Genomic DNA, 21,690 nt, shown 5'->3' with positions numbered 1-21,690 from the left:
GACCTGAGCTGAAGGCAGACACTTAACTGACTGAGCCATCCAGGTACCCCAATATATGTACTTTTCTAATGTGGCTTTAAATACTCCCCTAGGTCAGGGGTCAGTAAACTTTTTTTACTGAAGGGCCAGAGAGCAAATATTTGTAGTCCGTATATTCTTGTCACATATTCAGCTTTAACATGGTAGCATGAAAATAGCACAGACAATATATAAATAAATGCATATGGCTGTGGTCCAGTGAAACATTATTTATATGCTGAAACTTGAATTTTCATATAATTTTCATGTGTCACAAAATATTATTCTTTTTAAATTTTTTTCAACCATTAAAAAATATAAAATCCAGGGATACCTGGGTGGCTCAGTCAGTTAAGTGTCTGCCTTTGGCTCAGGTCATGATCCCGGGGTCCTGGGATCAAGTCTTGAATCAGGTTCCCTGCTCAGTGGAGAGCCTGCTTCTCCCTCTGTCTGCCGCTCTCTCGCTTTCTCTCTCTCTCTGACAAATAAATAAATAAAATCTTTAAAATATATATAGGGATGCCTGGGTGGCTCAGTCGTTAAGCGTCTGCCTTCAGCTCAGGTCATGATCCCGGGGTCCTGGGATTGAGCCCCACATCAGGCTCCCTGCTCCGCGGGAGGCCTGCTTCTCCCTCTCCCACTCCCCCTGCTTGTGTTCCCTCTCTCGCTGTGTCTCTCTCTGTCAAATAAATAAATAAAATCTTTAAAAAAATAAAAATAAAAATAAAAAAATTATATATATATATATATATATATATATATATATATATATATATTCTGAGTTCATAGACCATACAAAAATGGAGGGGAAGGAGCAGACCAGATTTGACTCATGGGCCATAGTTTGCTTGCCAGCCCCTGGCCCAGGTCTAGAAGTCACACAAGACAGTAACCTTGGGAAATCTAGTCCATAAAGTAAGGGCATATTTGTAAGTAAGGATATTTGTATAAGGATGTTATTTACAACATTCTTGGATTGGCAGGAGAAAGAAGAAAGAAAACTAAACGAAATTTCCTTTAATAGGGAATAATTGAAGACATTGTGGCAAATCCAGTGGAATATTAATAAGTCATAAAAAAGAGTGAGTTAGAGCTATACTAGTAGTCTTGGAGGAATTTTCATGATTTATTTTTAAGCTAAAAGAGCACATTGGAGAGAAGTGATTTTTCTGTTTTTATAAAATAAACAATCCCATTTTTGTAAAATAAACAATGAACCTCCTGTTTACTTCTATGTAAAGCGTTTGTTGGAATGGGAGTTAGGGAATGAAGAAAAGAGGGAGAGACATAAGATTCCACTTATGTAAAATTATACATGGTATACATAAAAAAGACACAAAATTGTGATCAGCAAAATGTTAATGGTAGCTATTACAAGATGGTAGAATTTCAGATATTTACTTTCTCCCTTACAATTTCATGTGTTCCTTGATTTTTTATAGTAAGCATATATTACTTATGTACTCAAGAGAAAAGATAATGCTATTTTTACTTCAAAGAAAATACTTAACTGTAATGTTCATCAAACTGCATTTATTTATTTTTTTAAGATTTTATTTTTTTAAGTAACCTCTACACCCAGTGTGGGGCAAGCACTTACAACTCCGAGATCAAGAGTCACATGCTCTACTGACTGAGCCAGCCAGGCACCCCCAAACTGACATTTCTAATATTAAAAGTTGGAAATCACCTAAAAATCCAATAGTAGGGAAGACACTGCTGAGTCTTTTGGTACAGCTATACAACAGAATACTAATTGGTCTTTTAAAAAGATGCTGTCGGGGCACCTGGGTGGCTAAGAGACAGACTCTTGATTTTGGCTCAGGTCATGATCACGGGGGTCCGGGAGATCCAGCCCAGTAGTGCTCCGTGCTCAGTAGGGAGTCTGCTTAAGACTCTCTCTCCCTCTCCTTCTGCCCCTCCCCACTGCTCGTGAGCACACTCTCCCTCCCTCCCTTCCTCCCTCCCTCTCTCTCTCTCTCAAAATAAATAAATCAATCTTTAAAAAAATGAAATAAATAAATAAAAAGGTGTTGTCAGTGGTAGAGATGGCTGGCTTTACGAGTGGATAGACCTGGATGTAAATCCAGACTCGCAAATACCAGCTAAGGATCTTAAGAAAGTCTTTTCACACCCTGGTGAAATTTCCTCATCTTAAAATTGGAATAGTAATGTAATGTGTTAACTCAGCAATTAACATGTAATATGGGCTCTTTATTCATTTTTATTAGTAGTATAGGCTCTTTAAATATCATCTAGTGTTAATAGTTATTTGGGGGGTTTATATGAAATCTAAGAAACTATATGCAATGAATATGTATATTTTCATAAAAGAGAAAAGGACTACTTTTGATTATGATGAGAGAGTTTACTTCAGATAGAAATGGTTTCTGAAAATCAGTCAGTTTGGAATTGATGGCAAGACCTCTTGCAGTAGTGTAGGTTGGGCTTGGGAGAGAAAGTCTTGCTGGGTATAGCAGTGACAGGTAACAATTACAGTAAGAGTAACCGGTGAAACTCACCTGCCTGTGTGGAGCATCAGAGAGAGAAATATTGCACAGGCCTGACTATGAAAGGAGAGAAGACAGAAGGGATGCTGGTGTGCATGGTCATCAGAGAAAAATGAGTCCATTAAGGCAAAGGCAGGAAACACTGTAGCTCGGTCAACAATAGGTGTACAGTGGATAGATGGATGGCTGTCAAGGTCATGCATTTATGATCAGATTGTTTGGACTACAGAGAATGAATTAAGAAGGAAATCCTTTACTCTGTATTTTTGGAGAGAACCCTGAATTATGGAGAAATTATATGGGAAAATATTCATAACCCAATTAAAGGGTATATGATGGTGTGACTGGTATGATCCATTTAGTCATTCAATAAGTAAGTATTTATTGAGCACCTACATCATGCCAGCAGTACTCATCATATACCAACCACAGATCAAGGTGTATTGCTTTGAATCTGGATAACTTTGCTGTCTGATCCCGAGGTGAATGATGTCCGTGTTCACAACATGTTTGGAAGTTTATGAGGACAATTTGAGTAGTCTTTGTAGCTTAGCCAACTGGCTGAGAAGCTAATGTTAGGATCACCAGCTGTGTCTAGGCACTATGCTTCAGCACAGACAGGTGTGGGCTGTGGCGTCAGACTGTCAGGTTCAAAATCTGGCTCCACTGGCCCTGTAATTTTAGGTAAATTTCTTCATCTCTCTGAACCTCCATGTTCCCAGCTGTAAAATGAGGATAATAATGACGTGGGAAACAAAGGCAGAAGGGAATTTGGATAAAATTAAATGTCTTTATAACCTGCAGCCCATTGACAAATAAATACTTAAGGAGGAAAACTCCTAACTGTCTTAATGTGAATGCCTTGCTAGAGAGAAAAACAACCTTGGTTTGACAATAGCAAGACCTCCCGTATCCTGTGAGTCTTCTTTAGCATATGAAAATCCTTTTGGAACTTCCCTTATCTTCACTTCCCCCAACCCCAAAGTATATAATCAGTTGCCCCTCACAGTCCCGGAGCAGCAGCTCCTTCTGCCCAGGGGTCCTGTCCCTATGCTTTCATAAAACCACCATTTTGCACCAAAGATGTCTTAGAATTCTTTTTTTGGCCGTGGACTCTGGACCCCACCAACCTCACCAAAACATTCCAAAAACTACATCAATAATGGATTTTTTTTTCTCTAATTAAGAATTAGTGGAATAATATATAGTTGACCCTTAAAAAATGCAGGGGTGAGGGGCACTTGAAAGAGGACTTCAGCTGCTCCATTTTGACTTCAAACTTTCTAGTTGGGTTCTTCTTTCCAGCTAGTCTCTTGGTTCAGGTGGAAGACCCTGAGGGCAAAGTATCCCCTGATGGGAACCGAAACTACCCCCTCAAGCAATAGGTGATGTGGGAAACAAAGGCAGAAGATAAATTATTAAATTTCCTTACTACCTACAGCCCATTGATAAGTCCTTGAAACCAGCAGAGTGAACTTCCTCTAGGGACTCAGCTGCCTCAGGGTTGATACTTTACTAAAGGCAAAAGGCAATCTTAGCCCGAAACCCCAGGATCCTGTAAGTCTACTTTAACATATAAAAATTACTTTGGAAACTTCCTTTATCTCTATCCACCCCCCCCCCCCCCAAGATACATGTTGGCAATCATCCCCCAAGCATATGACCCACAGATATACATCTGAAGGGTCTCATGACTGAGTTTCTACTAAACAGTAATAAATGACCTTTCCTAATAATAGCTAGCCCCCTCAGGATCCTGGAAACCTTGTTCCCAAAATACCTGGGAGGCTTACACTATCCCTAACCCCCTCCCAACTTGAAAGTATATAACCCCAATGCAGCTCTTTCTGCCCACAGGTCCTGTCCCCGTGCTTTAATAAAATCACCTTTTTGCACCTAAGACGTCTCAAAGACGTCTCAAGAATTCTTTCTTGGCCATGGGCTTCGAACCCTAACATCTTTTCCTGCATCAATAGGGACTGCCCTGAGCCAGCAAGACCCCACCCATGGTTGACTCCAAGACAGTGATCATTTGACCTTCACTGCCTGTCTGCACATACCCACCCACCTACCTTTGCCCCACATTTTCCTTATATAAACCTGGAAATAATTGTGGCCCTTTGGAGATAGTCTTTGATACACTAGTCCACCGTCTGTCAGTGTTGGTCTCACTGAACTAAATCCATTTCTTGTTTCACCACTACTCTCTCTCTGCCTTTGGATTTTGTCAGTGGTGAGCAGCTAAACCTGGTCTGTTTGGGACCCCCAGAGCCACGTGCTCTGTGCACAAACTACACACTGACCCCCAGCATAGTTGAAGATCCATGTACAACTTTTGACTCCCCCAAAACTTAGCTACTAATAGCCTACTGTGGACTGGAAGTCTTACCAAAGATATAGTTGAGTAGCATGTATTTGTCTATGTTTTATATACTGCAGTCTTATAATAGCATAAGCTAGAGAAAAGAGAATGATATTAAGAAAATCATAAGGAAGAGAAAATACATTTACAGTGCTGTACTGCATTAAAAAAAAAATCCACATATGAGTGGACCTGCGCAATTCAAACCTGTGTTGTTCCAGGGTCAACGGTACAGGAAATGACTAGCATGACATCTGGTGACAGTAAACAACAACACTCAATAGATGTGAACTATTCTGATTATTATTTCACCCCTGTGCAGCACTCTAAAGAAGTAGCAAGTTAAAATGGAGCAAACCAAAACCAGGCCTGAGAAGAAAATCAAAGGTGCCAGGAAACAAGTTGTCCGACATCTCCTGGTCAAGAGAGAACTTTATTTTTATTTTTTTTAAAGATTTTATTTATTTATTTGACAGAGAGAGACACAGCGAGAGAAGGAACACAAGCAGGGGGAGTGGGAGAGGGAGAAGCAGGCTTCCCGTGGAGCAGGGAGCCTGATTCGGGGCTCAATCCCAGGACCCTGAGATCATGAGCTGAGCTGAAGGCAGACTCTTAACAACTGAGCCACCCAGGTGCCCCAAGAGAGAACTTTAATAGTGAAACTCTCCCGTGAAGGTTTTTTAAGGAGGTGTTATTGTTTTGTATGTTCAGGCTTGGCCTTGTCAAGGGACATGGTTTTGGAACCACCTGTCCAGTAGAAAGTAGTCCTCTTGGGAATGACTTGCACACAGACAAGGAGATAATCGTCAACATCCAGGAGAAACTTAATAGGGTGTCCATGGTCAAGTAGAGCTTCCTTGAGAAACACCCATTCTAACTCACTCACACAAATGCTGCTCTCTGTTCTAGGGGAAGGGAAGCTGCAGACTATGTTAAAGTCCCATTGCCTTGGAGCTCCTGTCAGTGTACAGGGAAATCTATCTTCATTTATTCAACTTATGTTTATTGAATACTTATTCAGTGTCAGATGCTAGGGGCCTGAGGATACTGTGTTAAGAGGGAAAAACGATCCAGTCAGTCCCACCCTGACTTCATGGACTTCAGCAGAGAGAGAGAGAGAGAGAGAGAGAGAGACATTAGTCAAGTGATCACCAAAATAAATGCAAAAATATAAGCGCTATTAAGGAAAGGTATATGTTGCTATGATATCACATAATAGAAGGACCTTTCTAGTTAATGATATCATAAAAGCTTCCTGGAGGAAATGATGCCAGTTGACAATGGGAAGGATCTATGCTCTAAACAGAGTGAACACGTTGTGCAAAGGTACTGTGGTAGAAGGAAGTATGACACCTTTGAAGAAGAAGCATCTGTGATTGAAGGAGCTAAGACATGCTTATAAGAACCAACGTTTGTTGGGTACTTATTAAGTTTTTTTTAAAAAAATATTTTATTTATTTGACAGAGAGACACAGCGAGAGAGGGAACACAAGCAGGGGGAGTGGGAGAGGGAGAAGCAGGCTTCCCGCTGAGCAGGGAGCCCGATGCAGAGCTCGATCCCAGGACCCTGGGACCATGACCCAAGTCGAAGGCAGACGCCCAACGACTGAGCCACCCAGGCACCCCGAGTACTTATTAAGTTCTAAAGCACTTTACACTAATTCTCACAACAATCCTAGGAGGAAGATACTATTATCATTCCCATTTTTACAGATGAAGAAACTGAAGCACAGAGAAGTTAAGTAACTTATTCAAGGTTATACAGTTAGTAGGAGGTAGAGTGGAAATAGATTAGTTTGGAGAAGTAGGACAGGACCAAAACATGCAGAAATTCATAAGCCATGTTAAAATTTTTTATTTTCGTAAAAAAGGAAAAAGGAATTTACTGAAGTATTAATGAAGAAGGAAAGCTCTGTGTGTGTACGTGTGCGAGTGCATGGGTATTAACATGAACATACTCGAATTTCAAAACAGTCACTCTAGCATGAGAACTCTCTAGCTCTAGCCTGAGAACTAGTGGAAAGAATGGGAAGAGTGGACACTGAGAAACCAGTTAGGCAGTGACTGCTGTTCTCTGGACAAGAGCAAGAGGTGGTGGGAGCAGGACGAGGGAGTTGGTCCCAGAGAAGGACAGAGTGGATGTGTTTGAGATGTATTTTGGAGAGAAGGTGGATGCGGAGTGATGAGAGGAGGAGGGGATGTGTCCAGGTGATCCTCAGGCATCTGGCTGTGTAACTGAATGGACAATGGTGTCACTTTATGATGCAGAGAATACAGGAAGGGGAGCAAACTTGGGCATGGGAAAGAAGGTCATGACTTCCAGGTATTCCTTGAGGCACCTCCGCTTGGCAAGGTCAAGAAGACAACTGTTTGTGTGGTGCTGGAGCTCAGAAAGGTCTGGGTTAAAGATTAAATTAGGGAGTCATCTGTGACAGTGATGAGGGAGGAGAAGGTGAGCTGAGGACAAAGCACAAGCTGACACCCCACAACCAACACCCACCCCCCTACCCTGCCCCTGACTCCCAGGTGGGATCTTTGTGACATTCCTTAGGCCCTCCGGGCTGCCCTAAAGCTAAGGGGAGGGAAAACAAATGGTCAACTTCTAGAGATTACAGTCCTGCAGGACAAGAGTCTCCCTCAGTTTACAAATGTTTTAGTGATTTATAAGAAAAAAAGCATTCTTATCAATGCCCGAACTTCCAGAAGGAAACTCCCACCTGTCTTCCTGTTAATGCTTTGCTAGAGGGAAAAACAACCTTAACTTGACAATGGCAAGGCCTGCAGGATCTTGTAGGTCCTCTTTAGCATATGAAAGTTCTTTTGAAAACCTCCCTTTTTCCTAACGCCCAACTCCCAAGTATATAATCGGCCATTCCTCTCAACCCCGGTGCAGCGGCTCTTTCTGCCCAGGGCTCCATCCCCGTGCTTTCATAAAATCACCTATTTGCACCAAAGATGTCTCAAGAATTCCTTCTTGGCCATTGGCCCCGGACCTTACCAACATTGAAAAGTTACATCAATAGTGGGAACTGCAGACACAGAATGGATGAGAGCAGTCAAGAGTGAGGAGTGCGAAGAGAGGATTGCTCAGTATGTAGTGAGGAAGCCCAAGTTTTTCTTGGCCTTGATTCAGCTTTCCTGTCTTTTTTAACTTCCTGATCCACACCCTCTCCTCTGTGAGAGCAAAACACGTACAGCTGAAAGTCAGAAGGAGAACTGTATCAAGAAGATGATGGAATGGTTTGAGCTAACCCTTGGTCACCTGCACTTGTTTTTTTGATCAAGTGTGAAGCATTCCTTCTACAAGGAAATAATTAACCTAACAATTCCGCCTTAACACATTGAGTGTCTCCTTAATACTCAAAAAGCATTTTCTCTGTGAAATGGAAACTTGGACTAAGCACAGCCAGAAACTTAACTTCCCAAATAATGCTGCCAAAGGCTTGGAAGCATTATTTCAGTTTCTACATGAGCTTGTCTCTCAGGTATGGAAGAACTTGAGCGCTTAGAAAGGTTGACTCTTCGTTTTAAAAATGTTTTAATTATCAGAATTCTTATTTCATCCATAGCCTACTAGGTATTGAGCATCCACCGAGGGAAAATACACATCTAGCTCTTATACCATCTATTCATGCTATTATTATTTTTTTAATAGAGAATTTTTTTCATCAATTTTTTTTATTTTATTATGTTAATCACCATACATTACATCAGTAGTTTTTGATGTAGTGATCCATGATTCATTGTCTGCATATGACACCCAGTGCTCCATTCAGTATGTGCCCTCTTTAATACCCATCACCAGGCTAACCCATCCCCCCACCCCCCTTTTAATAGAGAATTTTTTAAAAGATTTTATTCTTGCAGCACCTGGGTAGCTCAGTCGTTAAGCGTCTGCCTTCGGCTCAGTCATGATCCCAGAGTCCTGGGATCGAGCCCCACATCAGGTTCCCTGCTCGATGGGAAGCCTGCTTCTCCCTTTCCCACTCCCCCTGCTTGTGTTCCCTCTCTCGCTGTGTCTCTGTCTGTCAAATAGATAAATAAAATCTTGAAAAAGGGCGCCTGGGTGGCTCAGTTGTTAAGCATCTGCCTTCGGCTCAGGTCATGATCCCAGGGTCCTGGGATCGAGTCCCACATCGGGCTCCCTGCTCCGCGGGAAGCCCGCTTCTCCCTCTCCCACTCCCCCTGCTTGTGTTCCTGCTCTCACTATGTCTCTCTCTGTCAAATAAATAAATAAAATCTTTAAAAAAAAAAAAAAAAATCTTGAAAAAAAAAAAGAAGATTTTATTCTTAAGTAATCTCTATACCCAGAGTGGGGCTTGAACTCACAACCTGAGATCAAAAAAATTGCATGCTTTGCTGACTGAGCCAGCCAGGTGCCCGGATTCATGCTATTATTAACCTGAATGGCTCAGTCAGTTGAGCGTCCCACTCTTGATTTTTGCGCAGGTCATGATCTCATGGTGGTGAGATAGAGCCCCGCGTCGGGCAGTGGGGAGTCCATCGAGATTCTCTCTCTCCCTCTGCCCCTCCCCTGGCTCGCTCTCTCTCTCAAATAAAAATAAAATAAAATAGCTCTGGCACAGATGTATCTAACATGAGAGTTTTCATAAGATTAAAATTCCGAACTTTAGGGGCACCTCAATGGCTCAGTGAGTTAGTCTGCCTTCAGCTCAGGTCATAATCCAGGGGTCCTGGGATCAAGCCTTGTGTGGGGCTCCCCGCTCTGTGGGGAGCCTGCTTCTCTCTCTCCATCCCTCCCCCACTGCTCATGCTCACTCTCTCTCTCTCAAAAATAAATAAAATCTTAAAAAAAAAAAAAAAACTTAAAAAAATTCTGAACTTTTAAGGAAAGCATAACATAACTCTTAGTTCATAAGCCACAAAATTCTGAACTTTAAAGGAAAGCATAACATAACTCTTAGTTCATAAGCCACTGAAGATGAACTTTAAAGGAAAGCATAACATAACTTAGTTCATAAGCCATTGAAGATGAACTTTATCACCGAAGTTCAATAGTGAAGTTTCTTTCCCCTTCTGGCGGGGATTGTGAAGTATCTGAGCAATGCATTGCTGAGTACCAGAGGCCAGCAGTGGGAGCCATGCCAATATTTTCTGGACCATTTAACCATCAGTATCAACAAAGCGAATAGTTACAACTCCAGTTTTGTGACGGTCTGGGTTGCAGTTGTTGAGTGTATACAGAGTGAGTCAGACATCCAGCAGGAACCAGATGGCACATTCAAATGAAAATAGTCCAAATAGGTTGATTAAATGGACCATTTTCAAAAGTGTGGGAAGGGTAGACGAAAGCAACCAGGACAGGGCAGTATCCCGGGGCTCTTATCCCTAGGCCTGAAGGGACACAGGGAGGTATTGTTAACAAAACCCAGAAAGAGTAATTCAAAAACCTTTCCTGGAGAGGGTCACTTTGCGAGGAGCTGTGATCTCGGAGGGAAAGGGGCAACCTGCTTTAAGTGACCCAGCAGGGAGTAAATACGCTCACTTCCCTCTCCTTTCTTCTTGTTGGGGCCCATCAGCTAAGCACTGACTAGTCCTGAGTCAGACAGCTGAGTGGAGAGGGTGGGGAGGAACCGGAGGGAGGAACAGAAGAGAGTGAGTACAAAGACTGGCAAATAAATAACTAAAATCAGTAGATAGAAGGTGCTAGAGTGGGGGTGGGGTGTTGGCAATGGTTTCATATCCGGAAGCCGGAGAGGGTGGCTCAAAAAATTTGACATTATTTTTTTTAAAGATTTTATTTATTTACTTGAGAGAGAGAGAGAGAACACAAGCAGGGGGAGCAGCAGAGGGAGAAGCAGGCTTCCCGCTGAGCAGGGAGCCCGATGCAGGACTCAATCCCAGGACAGAGAGAGACACAGCCAGAGGGGGAGCAGGACCATGACCTGAGCTGAAGGCAGATGCTTAACTGACTGAGCCACCCAGGCATCCCATAATTTTTTTAAAGATTATTTATTTATTTATTTGAGGGAGAGAGAGAGAGAGCGTGAACAGGGGGAGGGGCAGAGGGAGAGGGAGAAGCAGACTCCTCGCTAAGTGGGGCTCCATCCCAGGATCCTGAGATCATGATGCTTAACTGACTGAGCCACCCAGGCACCCCCCCACCAATTTTCTGATATCCTTGTTTTTAACTGTTGTGGCTTGCTGAATTAAAGCAGCTGAATTTGATACAAGTTCAGTGTTGTGAAAAAAGACTTGAGTCTGTTAAACAAAATTCCACGGAGTTAATTTGAAGATCTAATGGGTTTACTAAATGATTCATGAATTGGGCAGCATACCATCTAGCAAGTAGAGGGGAGCTCCTTTGAGCTAAACAAGAGAAATGTTTTTAAAGGCAGAGAAAAGGCATACATATACACACAAAAAAAAGTAGAAAGGAATTTATTAGCAAGGAATGCATTGTTTAGGCAAGTTTGCCCTCCTAAGGGGAGCAGAAGGGGTATATCAGTACATTTCCTAGTATTGACCAGGAAATTCTATGCTGACTGGTTAAATACGGGTTACATTCCTGTGGGACTGAGACTGCAGGTAGGTTAGGTATTAAGTCTTCGTTTACTGACTTGGGGCCTTAACCTAAGTGATGCCATTTTGGGCCTGTGGTTTTCTTTTTAACAAATGAATTTATCAGAAATCAAAGTAGTTTCATTTAGGTGGTAAAACAGTGAATGAGTATTTTATTGTCTCTCTTTTTTTAAGATTTTATTTTTAAGTAATCTCTACACCCAACGTGGGGCTCAAACTCAACCCCGAGATCAAGAGTTGCACACCCCACTGTCTGAGCCAGCCAGACACCCCTTCTTCTCTTCCCATCTAGCAAGTAGAAGGGAGCTCTAAAGGATTACAGAAAAGGAAAGGTTGTTAGAGGTAGAGAGAGAGTTTGATAAAAGGAGGTTATTAGCAAAAAAAAATCCATTGTTTTAGGCAAGGTCGCCCTCCTAAAGGGAAAGGAGCGGGGTTTGTCAGTAAATTTCCTAGTACTGACCCAGGACATTCCCATGTGGACTGGTTGAAGGTTATATTTCTGTAGGGTTGAAACTGCAGTTAGGTTAGGTATTAAGTTTTGGTTTACTGACTTGGGACTTTACCCTAAGTCATGCCATTGGGCACTGTGGTTTTCTTTTTAACACATGTCAAATATTTAAATGTTTCATTTATTTGAATTACAATTTAAATGTATCGTTTTAAAATGCAATAAAAGTTGTACCTTATGGAGGGCTGAAATTTTTCTACATCTTGATCTGAATGGAGGTTACCTGGGTGTATATATAATAAAAAATCATTGAATTGTATATTTATGATTAATGTAATGTATGCTTATTTATGCATGTGTGTGTATAACCTCAGTAAAACGATTTTTAAAATTGTAAACTGCAACACATTATCTAAAGTACCCTGGAGGGGTGCCTGGGTAGCTCAGTCATTAAGCGTCTGCCTTCCTTCCGCTCAGGTCAGGATCCCAGGGTCCTGGGATCTAGCCCTGCATCAGGCTCCCTGATCAGTGGGAAGCCTGCTTCTCCCTCTCCCGCTCCCCCTGCTTGTGTTCCCTTTCCTGCTCCCCCTCTGGCTGTGTCTCTCTCTGTCAAATAAATAAATTAAATAAATAAAATCTTTAAAAAATAAATAAATAAAGTACCTGGAGAAATGAGATTGACTATAATTCTACATTTACCTCTTACATGTTATCAATACAACACAGCATGATATTCCTGATTTTTAATCCCAAAGACAAAAGGTTTTATAGCATTCCTCTTTCTCAAAGCTTCTTTATCAGAAAACCCTCTTCTCTGGATACAGTACCCTGCTATCTTGATGGGCCACTTGGAAGGCAGTGACGACAGGATGGTAAGTAAGCCTTTGACCCATATGATTCTTAATAATAGTAGAAATAAAGAGAGTAAATGTAAAATGAGGCTGGAAGAAAACTGCTATCTGAAAACACAAGAAACATGGTCTCTATTCATAGCAGCACTTGTCATTTTCACAGTACTTTTTATTTGCAAATTCTTCACAGTGGAACCTCTGGTACCGAGAGAGCAATGACCATCGTTTGATTCACAGAAAGTAGAAATGCAATGAGGTAAAATACTTGTCAGAAATTAGCAATTCATATGGTGAACGCTGTGAATTGTGTAAGACTGATGAATCACAGGGGCGCCTGGGTGGCTCAGTCAGTTAAGTGACCTTCGGCTCAGGTTATGATCCCAGGTCCTGGGATTGAGCCCCACATCGGGCTCTCTGCTCAACGGCGAGTCTGCTTCTCCCTCTGCCTCTGTGATCTCTTTCACTTTCACTCTCTCTCAAATAAATAAATAAAATCTTAAAAAAAAAAAAAGACTGATGAATCACAGACCTGTACCCCTGAAACAAATAATACGTTATATGTTAATTTAAAAAAAAAAAAAGGGAAAGAAAAAGAAGAGTTAGCAATTCAAGCCAGAGCTAGAACAGGAGAGTTTTTGAAACATAATCCTGAGATTCAGATGTACTAGCTCTTCTGAGCTCCTTTAAAAGGCTAGGTCTCAAGAATGTCAGAGTTCTTAAAAAAATGTCTTTTCGTAGGGGCGCTTGGGTGGCTCAGTCGTTAAGCATCTGCCTTCGGCTCGGGTCATGGTCCCGGGGTCCTGGGATCGAGTTCCGCATCGGGCTCCCTGCTCGGCGGGAAGCCTGCTTCTCCCTCTCCCACTCCCCCTGCTTGTGTTCCCTCTCTCTCTGTGTCTCTCTCTGTCAAATAAATTTTTAAAAAATCTTTAAAAAAAAAAGTCTTTTTGTTTAAAGTTCCAGGCTTTTGATGTCCATTTTAATTTTTTAGTCATTACTAGAGAAAGTATGTCTGATATCTCAGCTTATGGGTAGCAATCTCTTCCAAAGACCATTTTTACCTGGAGATATTTCCAGGTGAACAGGTATGTTCTAATGCAAACAAAATGTGAATTTCAGGAATTGTTTTCTTGTAGAGCATAATTTATTTTCTCTGACCTGGAATAGAGCCCATTTGGAGATGCAATATGTCATCACAAAATGAGAAGTAGTGTACCTTTTCCACTGTATTTTTTGCCTGGTTTCCAGTATAGACGTAAGACTTTTTTACTATGAGCTTATAAAGGAAGTCATTTACTTTCCCATATTTCTCATTCTTTATGATTATCACACAAATGTTTGAAAATATTAATTAATAATATTGTTTGAAGACTCTATGTCGAGGCCAATTTCTCCCTCTGATTTCTCTCTCACTTTATTGAGGTATTACTGACATATAACCTATGTAAGTTTAAGGTATACAAGGTGATGATTTTTTTTTTTAGAATAACAAAAAATATTTTACTAAAAACAAGACTTACAGAAGTTTCCAGACAAGCCATACAAAATGGTCACAAGCTTTTTCTTGAAAGAAGGATTCTACACTTGACAGCAAAGTCACAGTGTTATTAGTGAGGGCTGTGATGTTTGTTTAATGTTCCCATTTTGGTTCAAACAATCAAGCTTGTCCATCTACAGCGTCAATAAGGTTAGACTTGATTAGAGAGCATATTCTAAAGAACTGGTCAGGTGCTTTTAACCAATGCAATTAGATCACCATAAAAAGGGGGAAAGGAGCCCATAAAATTAAAATAAAACTACCTCTCCCCTTCAAAAAAAAAAAGAAAAGAAAAACAACCACACCCCTACAGCTAATCCTGACAACTACCTTCCCCACAGGATTATAGGAGTTTGGGACGTGTTACCCCAAAATATGCCAATTTGGCATAATGATTCTTTGGGGCTGTAGGCACTTGAAGACAGCAAATGCAGGGAAATGTAGTTAAAGACTTTATCTCAACTCCCCTTATCTGCCTAAAGACAGTCTCCAAAAGGGACTCAATTGCTATAAATCTCCTTCTTGGGAGTTTTACCACCCAGGGAGGATGGACTGTGCTCACAGGAGAGGAGACTAAAAGTTGACACCACACCCAGACATACTTTGTCATAAATGATCATACCTTCCATCTTCTAAAGGCCCGCTCATCTTTGCTAAAAATAATTTGCTCTCTCCTCTAAAGTCTGCATCTCCCCTCCTCTTTCCCTATTAAAATGGTAGGTAAGCCTAAATTCTAAAGCTACCTCTGTGAGTTATTCATTTTTCTCTGGAATCGCTCAAGTATACATGAGATATGCATGTTAGCAACCTTCTGTTTGTTTTTCTCTTGTTAATCCATCTCTTATACGGTGGTCTCAGCTAAGAATCCAGAAGGGTAGGGGGAGAATTCATTTTCCTCCCCTCTACTTGTTATAATGCAGATTCCTGGCCCAGCCCCCTGAAGGGTCTCATTTAGTAAGTCTGGTTGGACCCAGGAATATGCATTCTTAAGATGTCCTGAGAGATTTTGATGCAGGTTCCTTAGACTACCCTTTTTCAAACACAACCTTTGGTTTTTATAGGAGGGCCTGCATTAATTAGTCACCACCTAAGGATGATAAGCAAAATTACCCAAAGACGTACACAAACATGCACTCGTACTTGAGCAAAGTTTGCATTGATAAAGCCCTAAGATTGGGGTGAGCAGAATATAGGACATATGTAGAAGACTCCCATGCTTCTGAGCCCTGTTTTAACCAAATGCAAAGCCATGATTTTGGGCTACATGATTGTCTTGTCCCTCAGTGTAGCACTGGAGCAAGAGGGGGCTACAATTCCTCATTTGCAAATGTTTCATTACATAAGAAACAATAGCTTAGTAGAATTTAAAAAAAAAAAGATACTTAAAAGATTCAAAGATTCTTAGAATTTTTTTTCTTTTTTTAAGATTTTATTTATTTGTTTGAGAGAGAGAGAGGAAGAGTGAGCACCAGAGAGAGAGCGAGCACCAGGGGGAGGTGAGGTAGAGGGAGAGGGAGAAGCAGACTCCCCACTGAGCAGGGAGCCCAACGTGGGGTTGGATCCTAGGACCCTGAGATCATGACCTGAGCTAAAGACAGACGCTTAACCTACTGAGCCACCGAGGCACCCCAGATTCTAGGAATTCTTAAAAAAGTTTCTAAAAACTTAATGTTCTCTGGGTGGCAGGAGACCTTTGTAACGGCCAATATTTGAATTCCTGACCCCCACCATCTACTGTTCTACTGATATTTGGGCTCTACAGGGGCGTCCTCAGGAATGGAAAGCTCAGCAAGTCCTGAGGCAGCTATGTTGTACCTCTGTGTGCCCTCATCATTAGAATTCTCTATTGCGGAAGAACTTCAGTCTTAATTTATTGGCCTCATTTTTGCCCTGGTTCCCACCCACTGCAAGTATTTGAAGACAGTTTTGTTTTCTATTCCAATCTTCCTTTCCCAAGATAACTTCCAGGCTCCTTCATTTGTTCTTCATTTTCCCTGTTATCAACCCTTCACTCCTGGTTGCCAGTTTTTGAATACTTTACCAAGATCCATCTCTATATGCCTCATAGAATGGAAGATAAGGCAACAAGATTGATGAGCAGACATCTTAAATGTAGTTACTGATTTGCTGCAGCCTTCTTAGAGAAAGTAGGGGGAAAGAAATGAGTTTCTCCTAATTTATGTAATTCTCATCATTCATTATTCATCCATTCATTCAATAATTGTATGTCAAGTACCTACTCTGTGCAAAGCACTGGGCTGGGTGTTGGAGATTACAAAACAAACAAAAAAGACAAAAGGAACTCCACTTGGGAAAGCAGGTAAGAAACAATTATAACAAAATAAAGGGGGCTGGAAAAGGGTAAGTATAGAAACTAAAAGAGAGCCTCTTTTTTTTTTTAAAGATTTTATTTATTTATTTGACAGAGAGAGAGATAGCGAGAGCAGGAACACAAGCAGGTGGAGTGGGAGAGGGAGAAGCAGGCTTCCCGCCAAGCAGGGAGCCCAATGTGGGACTCGATCCCAGGACCTTGGGATCATGACCTAAGCCAAAGGCAGACACTTAACAACTGAGCCACCCAGGCGCCCCTAAAAGAGAGCCTCTTAACCTGGAACGTTAGGAAGTGTAAGAGGCAGGGAAGTTTTCCAGGAAAGATGACATCTACAATATCCTCATGTAAATTGGCTTAGCACTCAATCCACGCTCAGAAGTATATAAAAGCTGCTCTCATAGAGGGATTTAAGTCACACCCATGCAAATGAAATAAAGAAGTCTGAACAGGCCTGAGCATTGTTGTGAAATTATATTTATCATATTTAGCATTGGCAGAGAGGGTTAGGGAAAGTCCAAGACTCCAAGTTGTTCACTCACAATATCAAGTGGTGGAGGGCAATATAAAAGATATATCAGGACTCCCGCTGTAAGCAAGACAAAGCCAAAAGAGGATTAATTGGCTTAATACATGCAAGTTTAAGGAGTAAATTTCAGGAAAGGCTTTATCCAGGTACTCAAATGATGTCCTCAGGATACTGTCTTTCTCATCAATCTCTAGGCTCCACTTTCTTTTTCAGTGGTTTTGTACTCAGGCAGCCCCGTGTTGACTTCAAGCTGTATGATTCCAGTTTAACAATCCCAAGAGAAAGAGCTCACCATAATGCTAGGATTGACCCCCCTGTCTCAGCTTGGGTCGTATGCACACCTCTGAACAAATCATTGTGGCCAGGAGAACTCGTTACACTTTGAAGGCTTGCCTGGATAACATTCCCCCTTCTGGAACCAGGAGTAGATTTAACTCTATCTGAACTACATAGTGTAATACTTGGAAGAAGTAGTTTCTTCAGGGAAACAAAGAAAATGAGATGCTTTCAGCAGAAATAGGACTGGACACTGGCCATTCAAAAACAAACACACACAAAAAAACAGTTGTCCAAATCATAGAGATGAAGAGAAAAATCACATTTTTGATATACAGTCAATCGAGCTGCTCAATTCAGGATTTATTATGTTCAGAGCACGAGTGCTACAAAAGATGGTAAAATAAGCCAGACATAGCCCCTACCCTTTAGGAGAAATTGCCTAGAACTTTGCTCTCAAACTTTAGTATGCATAAGATCCCTTGGGGAACTTGTTTAAAATGCAGGATCTGGGCCCTCTTCCAGACTTATTAAATGAATTTCTGGTATTGGGGTCTGAGGATCATCATTGTTTTATTTTTATTATTTTTTTATTTTAAAAGATTTTATTTATTTATTTTTTAATTTAATTTTTTTTTTTAAGATTTTATTTATTTTTTGACAGAGAGAGACACAGCGAGAGAGGAACCACAAGCAGGAGGAGTGGGAGAGAGAGAAGCAGGCTTCCCACTCAGGGACTGAGCCACCCAAGCACCCTGGATCATGGTTGTTTTAAAGCAGGTGATTCTAATAGGGGTAATCCCTGCATAACACTTTAAGAAACAGGTGTCTAGATGGCATTAATAAACATACACATAGGGGCGCCTGGGTGGCTCAGTTGGTTAAGTGACTGCCTTCAGCTCAGGTCATGACCTCAGGGTCCTGGGATCGAGCCCCACATCCGGCTCCCTACTCGGCAGGAAGCCTGCTTCTCCCTCTCCCACTCCCCCTGCTTGTGTTCCCTCTCTTGCTGTCTCTCTCTCTGTCAAATAAATAAGATCTTTAAAAAAATAAACATACACACAAAAATGATAATGCAAGGCAGAAGTGGAAATATTTGAGAGTTTCAAATTGTGTGTTTTAAGAATTTCGAGCAAGCAGGGCTTAGTTTCTGCTATGAGAGATTAATGACGATTTGGTGGACATTGAGATATATATTCAGGGTTTCAATAGGCAGATGAAAGAGCAAAATATTTGAAGTGAAAGAAATAGTGTGAGACAGGAAGCCGCAGCGAGAGGCTGGGAGAGGCGGCTGGGCGGCGGGCGACGGGGGCAGGCGACGGGGGCGGGCGACTCGGGCCAGGGCCGGGGCGGAACCGGGGCCATGGAGCCGCCGCTGCCAGGCTAGGGAGGGCCCTAGCTGTCGCGAGCCCGGAGCCTCGTCATTCCGGACGGTGAGCGGCCGGGCCGGGCCGCTGGGCCGAGCCCGCCGGGCCCCGGGGCCGCCCCCGCCCCCGCCCCCGCCGGGCCGGGCTGCAGATTTTGGCTACGGAAAGGGGAAATGTACTAAGCAAGGTCTGCCAGGAGCCCAAGAGACACATTTTGGAGATGATAAACTTGAAGATCTTGCAGAGGCCAATCCATTCTCCTTTAAAGAGTTTCTGCAAACCAAGAACCTCAGCCTGTCAGGAGAGGATACAGCCAACTACAGGATTTATTCAAAGGAAGCCACGAGACACTCACTGGGACTCGGCCGCAACTCCCCGACCTCCCAGACCGTGGGGTGTGGCTTAGAATATCAGCAGCCAATTTTTGAAGACCCTATGGGGGCTGGCCATCTTCTGGACGAGGACGAAGACGAGGGTGAGGACGACGGGTGGAACGGGGCCTACCTGCCATCCACTGTGGAGCAGACCCGCTCCTCCGGGGTCGCCGCCAGCACGTCACCCTGCAGCACATACGTCTCCTTTTTCTTTGCCCCGTCGGAGCTGGTGGCGCCCGAGACACTGCCCCCGTGACGCTGAGCGACTCTGACTCTCGCGCCTCTCTGGCGGGGAACCCCAGCGCAGACTTCGCGGCCCACGGAGAGTCTCTGGGAGACAGGCATCTCCGGACACTGCAGATAAGCTATGAAGCACTGAAAGATGAAAATTCTAAGCTGAGAAGAAAGCTGACTGAAGTTCAGAGCTTCTCTGAGACTCAAACAGAAATGGTGAGGACACTGGAGCGGAAGCTGGAAGCCAAAATGATCAAGGAGGAAAGTGACTACCACGACCTGGAGTCAGTGGTCCTGCAGGTGGAGCAGAACCTGGAGCTGATGACGAAACGGGCTGTGAAGGCAGAAAACCACGTCATGAAGCTTAAACAGGAGATCAGCTTGCTCCAGGCACAGGTCTCTAACTTCAAGCGTGAGAATGAAGCCTTGAGGTCTGGCCAGGGCGCCAGCCTGACGGTGGTGAAGCAGAACACCGACGTGGCCTTGCAGATCCTCCGCGTCGTCATGAACAATGCCCACTCCTCAATAAAGCAGCTGGTTTCCGGAGCTGAAACGTTGAATCTTGTTGCTGAAATCCTTAAATCTATAGACAAAATTTCTGAAATTAAAGATGAGGAGGAGGAGTCTTGAGAACCCTGAGGTGCTTCCAGGTCATAGCTCTGCTCACACCAGGACGTCCTGCTCACTGGATTTGGAAATGCCGTTGTGTCTTTAAATATGTCGTCTTCACCCATAGTAAAGATATTTATCATGACATGCTAATTTCATGACCGCACAGTGTGAGCAGCCGGCTGTAGGGAGAAGCAACCTCCGCGTGAGAGCCGCACCGGCTTCTCCGCAAGCCTTCTGGGGGAGCTCCCGCTACTTCACGGAGTAATGCTCTATCGGAAGACGTTTCTATAAAAGCCAGTGATTTTTTGAAGTTACTAAACCTGAAAACCACAGTTCTATAATGAGTGTTTTCCGTTGTCATTCTGGAACGTTAATTATAAGTCAAGTGCTCATCCTTAATTTCGACAGGAGAGAAAGCAGGGGAGCCGCGGTGAGTGGTTGTCTCAGAAGGGCCCTAGTACCTCTCCGACCTCACCTGGTACCCCCGCTGGCTCGGAGTCCACTCCTGCGGGCCTGCGGGCGCTGCCTGCCCTGGGAGACCTGAGCGCAGATGCCCCACGCGGGGCCCCGGGTCACCCAGGTGGGCCACTGTATGCAGCTATCTAAATGCACACGTGGGACTTGGGTTTGAAAAACTGCTTTGGCTGGAGGGTTTTGATACGTGTTTCAAGTGGGGTTTTATACGATGAAGTTCAGAATTCAGGAATTTAGAGTGTGCAGAGCCTCCCTGTGTTAGCACGAGGCTGTCCACAGTGCCTTTCCAACAGCTCCCCCACATAGGGAAGGCAGAACATGCACTACGTGCCTTCTTGCCTATTTTTCTGTAGATGTTATTTTTTTAAATAAACTTCCCTTTTCCCTCCTGTTCAAATTGACAGCTTTCCTATTTAATAAATTGTAAAACTCCTAAAAAAAAAAAAAAAAGAAATAGTGTGAGACAAAGCACAGACCCTTCAGATGGTCAGGAATAATAAGAATCGCATTCTTGGTCAGGTGCCTGGCTGGCTAAGTTGAAAGAGCATGTGACTCTTGATGTTGGGGTTGCAAGTTCAAGCGCCACGCTGGGTGTAGAGATTATTAAAGAATAAATAAATAAACTTTAAAAAATGCATTCTTGGTAACAAGGCTATAAAATTACCTTAATGCCACTGAATTGTACACTTAAGAATGACTAAATGGGGGCGCCTGGGTGGCTCACTTGGTTACGCATCTGCCTTTGGCTTAGGTCATGATCTCAGGGTCCTTGGATGGAGCCCCACAACAGGCTCTCAGCGCAGTGGGGAGAGTCTGCTTCTCCCTCTACCTCTACCACTCACCCTGCTTGTGCTCTCTCGTGCTCTCTCTCTGTCAAATAAACAAATAAAATCTTTAAAAAACACGATTAAATGGCAAATTTTGTTATGTATATTTTACCACAATTTTTTTAAAAAAAGTAAGTTAAGACGAACTGGTGGAGGAATTCTATGTGTATTGTAGAAAGCTGGCCTGAGTCTGGAAATCCCTGATAGTTGGAATCCTCTCAACATCTAAAATACAGCAAAGGATCTGGGTCATGGTCTTTATCAGCAGGAGCAATACACAAATATTTGCTCACTTTGGCCCAGTCATCAGAAATGACATGGGGCCCTGGCCTGTTGGGCAGGATTCTCCTGGTGTGCCAGGGACCTGTAAGCCTTCCCGCAGGGGTCCCAGGGCAGGAGCAG

General features: G+C 42.9%; 1 protein-coding gene across 1 annotated transcript; it reads left to right on the top strand.

Moving 5' to 3' along the window:
* Window positions 1-12,720: 12,720 nt before the first annotated feature.
* Window positions 12,721-20,005, top strand: LOC116630278 (endosome-associated-trafficking regulator 1-like). Its single transcript, XM_032401112.1, is given in 4 exon segments — window positions 12,721-12,753; window positions 18,800-18,833; window positions 18,988-19,392; window positions 19,395-20,005. Coding segments are annotated over 4 exon segments (1,083 nt in total).
* Window positions 20,006-21,690: the final 1,685 nt, after the last annotated feature.

Source organism: Phoca vitulina, unplaced genomic scaffold (assembly GCF_004348235.1).
Source record: "Phoca vitulina isolate PV1807 unplaced genomic scaffold, GSC_HSeal_1.0 scaffold3, whole genome shotgun sequence".
Taxonomy (NCBI): Eukaryota; Metazoa; Chordata; class Mammalia; order Carnivora; family Phocidae; genus Phoca; species Phoca vitulina.
This window is presented reverse-complemented; position numbering and strand designations above follow the sequence as displayed.